Source organism: Poecilia latipinna, unplaced genomic scaffold (assembly GCF_001443285.1).
Source record: "Poecilia latipinna isolate Pla-1442-1.1 unplaced genomic scaffold, P_latipinna-1.0 Scaffold3548, whole genome shotgun sequence".
Lineage (NCBI taxonomy): Eukaryota > Metazoa > Chordata > Actinopteri > Cyprinodontiformes > Poeciliidae > Poecilia > Poecilia latipinna.
Window position 1 is genome coordinate 31,791 of NW_015116164.1, and position 12,079 is coordinate 43,869.

At 37.8% G+C, this 12,079-nt stretch overlaps 2 protein-coding genes and 1 long non-coding RNA gene across 8 annotated transcripts in view; 2 read left to right on the top strand and 1 right to left on the bottom strand.

Moving 5' to 3' along the window:
* The window catches only part of ampd1 (adenosine monophosphate deaminase 1 (isoform M)), a 22,913-nt gene extending 20,839 nt beyond the window's left edge, over window positions 1-2,074 (top strand). For all 3 annotated transcript variants that reach the window (XM_015024146.1, XM_015024147.1, XM_015024148.1), the window contains 3 exons: window positions 1,017-1,190; window positions 1,441-1,551; window positions 1,663-2,074. In XM_015024146.1, coding sequence (XP_014879632.1) covers window positions 1,017-1,190; window positions 1,441-1,551; window positions 1,663-1,818 — 441 coding nt within the window. In that variant the 3' untranslated portion in view covers window positions 1,819-2,074. The remainder of the gene's footprint in view (window positions 1-1,016; window positions 1,191-1,440; window positions 1,552-1,662) is intronic.
* Window positions 2,075-3,035: 961 nt separating this feature from the next.
* Window positions 3,036-9,033, top strand: LOC106941203 (uncharacterized). Of its 2 annotated transcripts, XM_015024142.1 has the most exons (3): window positions 3,036-3,344; window positions 7,417-7,510; window positions 7,709-9,033. In XM_015024142.1, exon 3 carries the CDS (start codon window positions 7,909-7,911, stop codon window positions 8,761-8,763), a length of 855 nt encoding a protein of 284 aa, XP_014879628.1. In that variant the 5' UTR covers window positions 3,036-3,344; window positions 7,417-7,510; window positions 7,709-7,908; the 3' UTR covers window positions 8,764-9,033. The 2 variants fall into 2 exon arrangements, with proteins under 2 accessions (XP_014879628.1, XP_014879627.1); XM_015024141.1 differs by lacking the exon at window positions 7,417-7,510.
* A 594-nt stretch (window positions 9,034-9,627) lies between these two features.
* Window positions 9,628-10,378, bottom strand: LOC106941206 (uncharacterized). Of its 3 annotated transcripts, none has more exons than XR_001423301.1 (3): window positions 10,124-10,378; window positions 9,939-10,051; window positions 9,628-9,853 (listed from the first exon to the last, which is right to left on the bottom strand). It is a non-coding gene; the product is annotated as an uncharacterized LOC106941206 (long non-coding RNA). The 3 variants fall into 3 exon arrangements; XR_001423303.1 differs by having other exon boundaries at window positions 10,120-10,378; XR_001423302.1 differs by having other exon boundaries at window positions 9,821-9,850.
* Window positions 10,379-12,079: the final 1,701 nt, after the last annotated feature.

Below are 12,079 nucleotides of genomic sequence, written 5' to 3' on the forward strand. Positions count from 1 at the left end.
GTCCTGCACTTTGGAAGAAGCAGTCTCCCACTGAACCTGCTTTCCTGGCCGCTGATGACAATGTGCAGAGGGTGGCTGGTGTTGTCCATAATAGCCTCGAGTTTCTGTAATGTTCTTACTTTACTTTAGAAGTCCTGAAACAGTGCATAGCTTTCCACATATCAATAATTTTAAGTAATAAATATTTTTTCACTTCCAGCGGTTTGTAACCTGTTTGAACCCTTGAAACATATCAGTGTTTTCATCTGTTGATGAAGATGTTCCTTTAGTGTTAAATATATGATCAACTTGCCTTGGCAATAGCTGCCAGCACCAAAACAACTTGTTATGTTCACTATTTTTTGACTTACAACTAGAACGATCACTATTTTCTGATCGTTCTAGTTCTACAACTAGAACAAGCTCAACTTTGATATGGGATTACAAAACATATGTAGCATTATTCTTGCACAGTTCACCTTTTGGTATTGCAAACAAAGGCACTTCAAAATAAAATTACTTCCTGTTACAGGTGTTAAGAGACTCAATGTTAATCTGATTCCATTATTTTTGCTTTAATTATAAATGCAAATGTTTTGTTTTTGGTGAAATTGTCCATTACACTTTGGTAGTATTCAAAGTAATTCAGTTCCTAAAAGCTCTGGTACATCTTGAAAAATGTTCTGAGAAAATATCTTTAACTATTTATGCTAAATCAATCAGATTTCTTATTAAATATTGTTAAAGAAATATACTGCATGTATTGGGTGGGGCCAGTCCCAAAGCAAATTTCTGTCATTTTTAACCTAAAAACTAAATACTAAAGTATGTTAAATGCTAATTACTCTGCTTGTAAAGTGTTGGTACTGTCGATTGTATTGCTGGTTTTTAACAATTTTTTGCTAGTGACAGTGACAGAAAAATATTTTTGAAAGATTGGGTGTAAGGGAAACAGCTTCTCAGACTGCCAGGCCTTGACAAATGATATCTAACCTCGGAAACTCATGATTTGTACCTGTCAATGTTTTTCCAAACAGAGTCCAGTTCTCCAGTACTTGTACTTCTTGACCCAGATCCCAATCGCCATGTCCCCTCTTAGCAACAACAGCCTGTTCCTGGAGTATGCCAAGAACCCACTGCTGGAGTTTCACCAGAAGGGCTTGATGGTGTCTCTGTCCACTGACGACCCCATGCAGTTCCACTACACCAAGGTCTGCGGCGCTTAGGGCTACAATGATGCACATAACAATCACATACTAAGTGCTGTTCACAAAGGCTATTATATATCCTATAGTTGTTTTAAGGTCAGAAGTTGGTCTTTGTGTTCAATGTTTCACTGACATCTTTATGAATTGCCTTGTCCAACAAAAGTATGAGTGAAAAACACTGTACATTGGACACACATAAAAGAAACAGAACAGATGTCTAAACCCTTTTTTAACTTAGTTTTTATGTTCGCAGGAACCCCTAATGGAAGAATATGCCATCGCAGCTCAGGTGTTCAAGCTAAGCACTTGTGACATGTGTGAGATTGCCAGGAACAGTGTGCTGCAGAGTGGCTTGTCTCATGAGGTAACTAACATTATGACACTGCTTTAAATGAAAAACACCTTTGTATTCACCTGGCATTAATCGGGCTTGTTTCAAGTAGATCTGCTTCTCATACCTGGGCTTTGGTTTCAGGAAAAGATTCACTTCTTGGGTTCAGATTACCAGAAAGAAGGCCCAGAGGGCAACGACATCCGTAAAACCAACGTGGCTCAGATCCGCATGGCCTACCGCTTTGAGACGCTGTGCTATGAGCTCAACCTCATCAAGGAGGGCCTGAAGGTGGAGTGAACACAGCGGAAACACGCAAGCCTTTTGTCAAAGCTCACCTGAAACGGGTGTAGACAGGATTATGCTAAAGTTTTTTACAGGAGGACTTTGACAACAGAAACCATTTGCAACATTTAAAGAAACAGACACTTCTGATGAACTACTGTGGGATCTTTCTGAAACAGAATGGTTTGGATAAATGGATTTCACTGTTTCCAGAGGGAGAAACATTATGCACAACAATCAATTGAAATAAAACATTACAAATAACAACTAACTCTCTTTTCTTTTTTTTGTTATTTGCATAAACTTGCATTGATTTAGTCATCATACAGTTACTTAGCTTGAAGCAGTGTTACAACAGCAATATGTGAGCTCTGAACGATTTTAATGAGCATGTAAAACTATGAGTATATACACAATATAATGAAGAATACCAAATTAAAATGAAAAATAAACTGAGAAATGTTTCGGTCCATGAAAAAGAAACAGTTGAATAAATAAATTCATAATTTCTTCCTACAAAGAACTCTGAAATAGCATTGTAAATAAGCAATTACATGTTGTTTAATGATTTATTGAATTGTGCTGCCTGTGAAAACTTATACGTATTTTTATGTCGTTCAAAGTTTAGGTCTATCTCGATTTTGTTGTGTCAGCATAAAGAAGAGGAACTTAGTTGTTGTAAATGGTCATGCACATTTTATGAAGTTGTTTGTCGTCTTGATTTATTATACATCATCCTGATTCTTGACAGGAATTCCATAATGAAATGCTAATATAGGTAAAAAAAAATACTAATATAAATTCATATTATGAGTTAAGTGGATTGACATTCCAATATTTAATGTATATATAAATAACAAAATGTAACTATCTACATTTTGGGAGACTGTTCTTAACTACAGTCTCAGGCTACAGTACAGGCTTATTTATATATTTTAACATGTGGGTCTGGTGTCTGAATTTTCCGGGACACGTCAAAAAATCTGTACTTATTCATGTTGACAGGTGCTGGAGTGGATACGGTGACGTCTTCCCACTTGAAAAACTCCAAAAAAACTTTCTCACAGTCCAAAACTTTGTCAAGTTACACAGAAACACGAAGAGTGACAACCAGAAGTTATTGAACTAGCATAATAAAAGTTTCACCTCCCTATGAACATTGCTCCTGTGGTCGCTCTGTATGGCTTCCAGGTTTTATTTTGAAAAGCATATCCGGAAGTAGTGCCTGTCCGTCTGACTTAATATTTATTGTCCAGAGGCTGGGCGAGAAGTGATTTGGTTTATCTGCTTTTCTTTCTGTGTGTCCCGCTTCTTTGAAACTGTTGCTGGTGTTTACAGGTGGTTGAATATACGACTCGTTTTTATCATCCCTTATATGATTGATTCGGATTAGCGGAAGTTTCCAGTAACTCTGTCTGAATCCCAACGTGGCCACCTCCTCAGCCTGAACGATGAGACCGAGGGGATTTTATGTTTATCATTTTTTAGGAAGCAACACGAGTAGAGCATATGAATTTTACTGACCACTATGAGCTGCAATGGTACGTAGTCTCATTTTTAGAGGAAGTATTATTGCTTATTTGTTATTTTGGGTTTCATTTAACTTTTATGACTCTTTGTTTAAGTTAACGACAGGTAAACAGCGATTTGCATTCAGTTGCTAAATGAACGTTATGCTAACTGTTATAAAATATGTCTCACTCACATATGGTGAAAATAATACAATGTATTTTTAACTGTTATTAACTACTCCTGTCACCCTCTTTCCAACATATTTCTGCATCGTTTAATAATCTTGTTTAACCATATCAGGGAAATTAAGCTGCATTTTTAGTATAAACATTTTCGTACTTCTCTTTCTGTCCGTGGGTTGTTTTTTTTAAACCATAATAATATTTATTTGCTTGATAAAATAGGAAGTGTGTATTATTAAGCCAATATTTATTTAATTAAATCATACACAAGTGAAGGAAAAACTGCTAAGTCAATGAATGTCCCCCTATTATTTTTGTATGACTATTTTCTAAACTTTTTATTCTAAATGATATAACTGTCATGTTATGAAGGCTTCTAGTGGAGTCCTCCAAATGAATGTAAAGCTTTCTGCTGTTTGATCAGTAATTTAAAGACTCTTTCTTGGTTCACTCTTTTATCCTGGCTTGTAGCAAACCAGCAGTTTTCCTGTATTACAGCATTAACTGTCACCATTGATGGTAAGCTAGGGTTCTTGCAACAGCTCACCTACAACATGTCCTGTCATGCTGCCATCTTGAAGAGGGCGTGTTGGGGTGGATTCTGAAGGTACAATTAGGTTTAATTTAGTTGCTGAAAGTGATGACGGGGTACTTTGTGATGCGTCTGGTTTCTGTCTAACCTGACAGAAATATATACTGGTATCAACGTTTACTGAGGTTTTAAAAAGGTATGGTTTTAAAACTGCAAGACATTTAAAGTTCTTTCACAGAGGTGCCACAGTATGTAACGTGACAAAAAAAAAAAAAAATCCACATTTGTTAACGTGTCATCATGTCATGACAGAATAATATGACACAGATAATCTGTTAAAAGCTCGATCTCCTCCTGCTCCTCCCTGACCTGTCAAAAACAACCAGTCAGAGCCAGGAGGAGGGGCTTAGCGCTGTCAATCAATTTTGTGAACGGCATGGTAAATGTGCCAAAGAAACTGTTATCAGTTCTGCTGATAATGGTATGCACATGGGCTTGATTGACAGGGCTAAGACCCGCCTCCTGTCTCTGATTGGTTGTTTTCTAGTTAACACTGGGAGAAGCGAAAAGAGTTCAATATTTGATTTTCACAGATTTGTCTCATACTAAACTTTAGTGACAGTTTCCACAAATATGTAAAAAAATAGTTATAAAAGTTACCTGGTGCAGCTTTAAGTGGAGCATGGTGTAAAACAGTTCTGCACCTCCCTCACTAATTGCTGTGGACTGCTGACCAACTAGCTGAGAAATGTGCTTTACACTTCTCCTGGTTTACAACAAAGACTAATTTGTTAGTTTGGAAATAATTTCTACTGTAAAAAACAGGAACACCCCCAACACTGAGGTGACATTTTAAAGCTGTGAGTGGCAGCAGACTGCAGGCTACCTATCAAATTAACCAGCTTTTATCAGCTTCTTAAACTTCTGCAACACACTTTACAATAAGCTTTTAAAAACAGAAGAAATAATAATTAGTGACTGTTTTATATTTTCTATCTATTTAGAAATTGTAACAATGAACAAATATTATAAAGAACATTATTGATAACTGACATAATCAATACATTATTTATGTACATACATTTGTGTTTTATGTTTTTTTGTGACTTCTGTGAAAGTGTGTTTACTTCACGGATTTATCTGTTTAACTCTGGGTGTCGTACCATGACAGTCTCATACCGGCTCATGCTTATTTGCCAAAACGGTGCTATGGTAACTGTCATGCAGCCAGTGCATTTCAGTATTTAGTGTCTTTTAGAGGTACGGCTTGATTGCCAACACATGGTGTGATCATAAATAGTCCAAAGATAGCTGAGATCAGAGGTCACAAATCTCTCTGCACCGTAATTACAGACAGGCTGCTGATCCTTCTTCCTGCTGCTCAGGAAACCCAGCTCATGCCTTCCTGTGCAGTCCAGACAAATGTTGCAGAAGTGGGTCAGTTTGGGGATGCATTGTCATTTCGAGATCTGGCAGTTTTAGGGCGACATTCCAGTGCATACATTTAATTTAGGTCAAACTAAACAAAAGCATAATTTTTAGGCCGTCCCTATTTAAATCTAGATTTTCCTGGCCCTGGTGTTGTGCTACTCTGCAGGAATTCAGCTCATAGTTATTGTGATTCTGAGCATATCTTTCCCTTTTATCGGGTTTTTCCAGCTTCCTCATGTGCAACGTGTCCTAATAGTTAGCTTCCATACAGTGAGAGGAGCCTCGGTGCAGAAGCATATAGCGACTAATGCTGAATAAGAGTCAAAGTGGATCCTGATATAAATGACTTAATGTCTGCGGCCAGTCATTATCGCTTCATGTGCTACAGACAGAGAAGGGAGTTCATTTAGTTCCAAATATTTATATTATGTCTGAGTTTCATCATCCATTAAATGTGGGTGAAATGCTTTCCATCACCAGCTGGTTATGTTTGCCTTTTACTTAATGCTTAAACCTTCATATTGTCTTCTCTTGGCTCAGATTACCATGAGTGAGGTTGTAAGTTAAAAGTTTTCAAAAAAGAAAAACACCAGAAGTTGTGGTTGTAAACCAGGTTACATCATCACCCTTTGAAAAATATCTGCCAGAGACGTGCCTGTCTGAGCATGTGCAGAAAGGAATGTGTGTTTGACAGAAACTCATGCAAGGAAAAATCTAAACAAAAAACTGCACATTTTTTATTTGAATGTTTAAGATGGCAAGAATGCAATTATAAATTTCCAAATCAGAAGGCAGATAAGTTTAAACAAAATTTCAAACAAGGAGTTTTTTTGATGCACCCACCAAAACAAAGGATGCTGATGATCATCCTTTGTCTTTAATACATATATAAAAGATAACAATACAGTATTCATAATGATCTAACCTTCCTCATACAGACCTATTAGAATATTCTTGAAAAGTCCATTAATTGCAGGAACATAACCACAACACAAAACACATTATATAGATTATTTACACACAGATGGATCTTTGAAAGGCTTTATTTCTATTAATTATGATGATTTTCCACTTACAGAATATTGCATCAAACCAATGAAAATAATACAGAAATGTGTAATATCTGGCTTTACTATAAAGGTTACTTGTGTTAAAAGTTACTTTTAATCTGACAAATGGGCCTCATCAGAACTCATATTCTACTTTATTGATATGAATGTTTTAGCAGAGCTGACTTCACGCTACATGTGAAACAGGGTTTTAATATTATTTCAAAATAATGTTAACATTTTTTGTTTAAACTCTTTATGTTATATTAGCCCATGGTCCCTGCACTCTGCTCAGTCTTCTTATTTCCTTAAAGCCTTGCTCTCGCTCACCCTCCTGCATCTTCAATAAATTGAATGAAGATATAATTTCTTTTTAAATAGATTCTTACATCTCCCTGCTTCCTCAATGCTGAAATTGGCAATATGAGTCTCTTTTTGTAACAGCTTCTACACTGAAGAGTGGTCCTGCTGACACAACCTGTAAAATTAGGTATTATGTGTGTACTGATCCAAAGAAGATCTATGACCAATCAGCTTGTCATTTATGGGTAGAGAAGATAAAAATCAAGTCTCTAATACAGATTTAAAAAAAAAAAACTCAAAATGTATTAAAAATGTAAGAACTTTTTATATGACATGAACACATCACAAACTCACAAGTTAGAAGGGAGCCACATTTATTGCCTTAAACTTGTGAGAATGAAGTAGGATTTCCTGACTGCCTGAAAGTTGGAGTTGTGGTGAGAAGCTTGTAGAGAAATTCATAACTCTGGACTCCTTTTGATCGTACTGTGTCTCTCATTGGCTCTGACTGGAGCCCATACTTTCCATTCCTGTGAAAGGCAGCTTTGTTGTTGCATTAAATCAGATGCAGCACTTTGTTATATCACTGGCATTTCATATTTAGGCAGCAGTGAGGTTTCCGCTGACAGCGACACAGAATTCCCCTCCGGCTGAAAGCCTGGACAGCTCAAGCCACAAACCAGCTGCAGAGCGCTGTGGTAATCTAGTTCCCTGTCACTGTCTCTCTTTCTTCTCTAAATTTATTTATTTATTTGCAGCCGTTCTTTTCATTCTGTTCCTCACTCCACCTTTTTGTAAACTATCCTGGTGTTGCCTTTTGACCCCTGTGACCTTGCAGTGTGGTGGCTGAGACTATGTTTTTAAAGGCATTTTTTTTTGTCTTTGCTTCTTTTTAGATTGTTTACAAAATGAGACAAGAGAGAAATGACTCTTGGTTGGTTCAAGACACATAGAAGGAAGCAGCTCTAAGTCTGTTGGCTGATAACTCGGACCTAACACCTGATCGAGTGGATTTTTGCTCTCCGGTTTGTTAGAAAGGCCTTTCCTGTGTTTACTGATGGAGCAGTGGAGGTGAGCCGGTTCGCCCCGTCTCACCATGCTGGCTCCGACCATGGAGCAGGGCAGGCGGGGGATGGATGAGGCCAGCACCATTCGGCAGGGCCGGCCGGCAGGGCAGCGGGTCAACATTAAGGAGAAGATCTCCCAGTGGGAGAGTCGGACCCAACAGAGCAGCAGCAGAGATGGAGGAGTCAAAGCACATCCTCCTGCTGTGTCCAGAACGCTGTCCGGTGATCTTCTGGGGAACGGATATTCCGATGAAGGCTTGGGAGTCAGAATTCTTGCCAGAGATAGCCGCTCAAGAGCAAAAAGTACAGAGTTAGACTTCAGGGAATCTCCAGCTCATGACGTCCACAGCGTGGCTGCTCGTAAATCAGAACTGTTCAAGAAATCCTCCACTTCATTTTCAAATCCATCTCCTGGAAAAAACAGCACAGCAAAAACTTTTGCAACTTGCAAATTTAACACAGACACCCTTTCTTCAGCCAACCCAGTCTTTTCAGCCAACGGCAACCCCAAAGTGGATCGCCTTCCTGACATCTTAATCGTCTCCAAGCCTCTACCTCCTTCAGCTGGTGATCAGGACGACAACATGCCTGCTGGAAACTTCTACACGTCTCGGGGTTTCTGGAGGAAGCTGGAGGGAGACAGGCTGCTGTGGGAGAACAGCAGGAGCAACACAAGCGACGCACTGCCCCCTCCCAAACCTCAGCGCACATTCCAGTACCGCGGGACCAGCAACAACACGAAGTCGTGCTGGGACAGCAGATCCCCTCACAACAGCAGCAGCTTCAACCTGAGGAGCAGGAGGGTGGTGAAGCCGCCGAACTTCCCACCTCCACCATGTCCTGTCATCCAGACCGAAGGGCTGTCCAGGCATAAGAACAGGTGAGGCCAGGAAGATAACCATTACACCACCATATTTCATATTAGCCTTTTATTGAGCAGAATAAATGAAAACAGCTGCAGCTTTTAAAGCATTACAAAGACAGCGTTTTTAAAAAAGCTAGTAATCATGAAAATAAATCTATTTATAATGAATTAAACTAAATTAAGTCAGTCTTAGGGAGTGCTATCTAGTTGCTTTCAAAGCCTTACTAGTTCTGGTGAGATAGTGTTTGATTTTATTTGTACTCTGAAGTTTCTGTCAGAAATATCACATGAATTCCATCCATCCATCCATCCATCCATTTTCTTCCGCTTCTTCCGGTTCGGGTCGCGAAGGCAGCAGCTTCAGAAGTGAGGCCCACACTGTAAAAAAAAAAAACGGCGTCAATTTACAGTAAAAAACTGGCAGCTGTGGTTGCCAGAATTTTACCGTCTTTATACGGTAAAATTCTGGCAACCAAAACTGCCAGTTTTTTACCGTATTTCCCAAATATGGTAAAATACCGTATTCCTAAAATATGTTAAAAAAAATTTTAATGTGGTTTTGCCGTAGTAAATACGGTCATACTGCCTGAGGCATAATATCTACATAAGTGAAAAACACGGCCAGACTGTATGATATATTGACATTTTATTGTAAAAAAACAAACAAAAACCTTATGGTAAATTACTGGTCACTGTTCTTACCAGAATTTTACCATAAAAATTATAGTACAACACACAAGGAAGTGTAAGTTGTCAGCATTTCTATACAGAAAGTTATAAAGAATATTTATTCAAATTAAACAAAAAATACAGATTATGAGTAATCCACTTAAAGAAACAATTTCTATTTAAAAATTCAGATAAAAAAATAACCAATTCTATTTTCTGTCCAGTTTCCTCACGGTATTACTGAGATCTGGAAAACAAAACAAACAAAAAAAAACAGCATGTGTCGACATAAGAGATAACCTATTGTAGAAGAAAAACCGGTGATAAAACGATTCTTGTTCTGGGGTTGAGAGTCACTGAGTTCAGAGTTTGCTCAGGATGGTTGTAGTCACAGGTTGAAATTGAGACTCACATGTTGTCAACCGAGTGTTTCCTCTCTGCTGGAAAACAAACAAAGCAAAAGTTAGAAAGATGCACTACATGAACATCATATAAATGTACCATTCGCTTAAATGTTTGTTTCACCTTTGTTGACTTGCATATGGAGACTGGTACTTCAACCAGGCGGTGTGATCATTTCTGACTGAAAAGTCAGTAGTTCTTAAACCTTTGTTTGTTGACTACAGGTGTGATCCTCTCTGCAACCAGACAAAATACACAAATAAAAGCAAATATAACTGTTTTAGGCAATTTATGAAATAGATACTCACCATTTATCTGAGTCTCATGAAGGCCAATAAGTTGTCTTCAACCATTTATGTAAGTTACAATTCCTGCAAGCTAGCAGAAACAAAGCTGTAAATGTGTACACGTTTCATACAGGCAAACAAATAGATACACCTGAGACAATTTATGCTATGTTAGATTTTCTCAGTCACTTTTGGTGCATTTCTCAAGTCATTGTTGGCATTTACAAAACAGTAAGCGCATTTCTCAAAACAATTTGCAGAAACAGCAAAAATAGCATTTGTTTGCTTGAAAAATCCTTAGTTCAACTCTCAAAATTCTGTCAGTTAACATATCAGTGACTCAAAATAATAAGTTATAGTTTCTCTATGTACAGATGAGACGGTCAAATTGATTAGTCATGGGAAGAGGCTACAAAATTCACATTTATGCTTTTGCTGTAATTTTTGATGGTGATTCAGAAAGAAAAAGACAGAAATGCAGAGAACAAAAAAAAGTAGAAAATAAACCATAGGACAATCTCCTCATGGAAAACTGTACAGTGCTGTAGAAATTACATAATTACATTACATTTTAATTTCCATCATCATGCTGACAAAGGTTCCTCAGTGGGGTTAAGTAATGAACAGTAGGGTGGGAGGACCTCCATCAGCATCATGTTGTGGGTTGCAGCCATATCCTGATGTTGGACTGATAGAAACTGGCAGATGTCCTCAGCCTCTTCTGACTCTTCTTCTGCTTTCCTCCCAACTATTTCCTCCTCAGCCTCACTCCTCTTCTCTCTGGCTGTTTACTCTGTCCAGATACTTGTTCATCAGTTCTCAGAAATGTAACATTGTGTTGTGTTCTGGCTATGTACACCATATTGTTGCCAACTGATGGTTCACAGATGCACCTTCAATCTGTTTTCAGAAAACTGGTTGATCGTTGGTTGAGCTAATGGTTCATACATTGACCTGTTAGAGAAACTCAGGACTCACTTGGGAGCAATTTACCAATTCAGGACAGATTTAGAAAAGAATCAATTATAAATTAATTAAAATATGATTGACATTATGACAACTTTAAGACTTATGCATGTTAAGACTTACACAATGAACTTATGCTGTTTTGGAAGTTGAGAATTCAACACAGACACGTTTAACATATTTTGATCAACATTATTAAAGCAAATTACAACGGTGGAAAAGCAGAGAAGTGCACATAATCAGTTACATGATGTACAAAAGCAAAACTTGCAAAAGGAATGAGAAACTCATTTTTTGATGTGCAGAAGTGACACAGTAATTTGAAGATTGAACAGGTAGTTTTAAGAATTTCAATTCTGTTCTCAGAAATGCACCCAAACTGAGAAAAACTGTAAAATATTAATATTTAAATGCTCTTATCTTAAAACCCTTCAACTGTCATGGACCCAGTGACTTTAGTGCAAGTATTTTGGGGGTGAGAGTCAAGAGGTCAAAGGAAAATATTAAATATTAGCTCTGATGCCAAGCTTTATACTTCCAAGTATTACCAAAGTATTGAAACAAAAGCTAAGGTGTTCTTCACAGATTTAACTTGCATGCATGAACATTTCACACTCAAAGTAATTCAAATTACTGATCCAAACTTGGAAAAGTTGCTTCTGCCATGAACAATAACTTTAAGTACAGTCTACAGTAGACCAGAAATATAATCTATGCAGTCCTTCCTACAGAAACATTAATGGAAGTGTTGCGTCTGGGAAAATTAAATGTTCCATATAGTAAAAATATCTAGCTGCAGTGCATGTACATAAACAGCATGGCTCAGAAATTACACATTTCTTTATCAGTTGGTAAACAGTTAGCTAATTTCAGTTAAAACCGTGAAAGGGGCTCACCTGTGATGCAGAGATGTGTTGTCCTTCTCCTTCTGAACGCGCAAAAATAGCAGAAACTTGATTTCAAAGACAGTAGCCGCATCCTGACAAGGACCAGGCCTACTGGGCTCTCAGC

Excerpts from the sequence above, each read along its gene's own strand:
- LOC106941203 (XM_015024142.1), top strand. The coding sequence starts at position 7,909 with ATGCTGGCTCCGACCATGGAGCAGGGCAGGCGGGGGATGGATGAGGCC.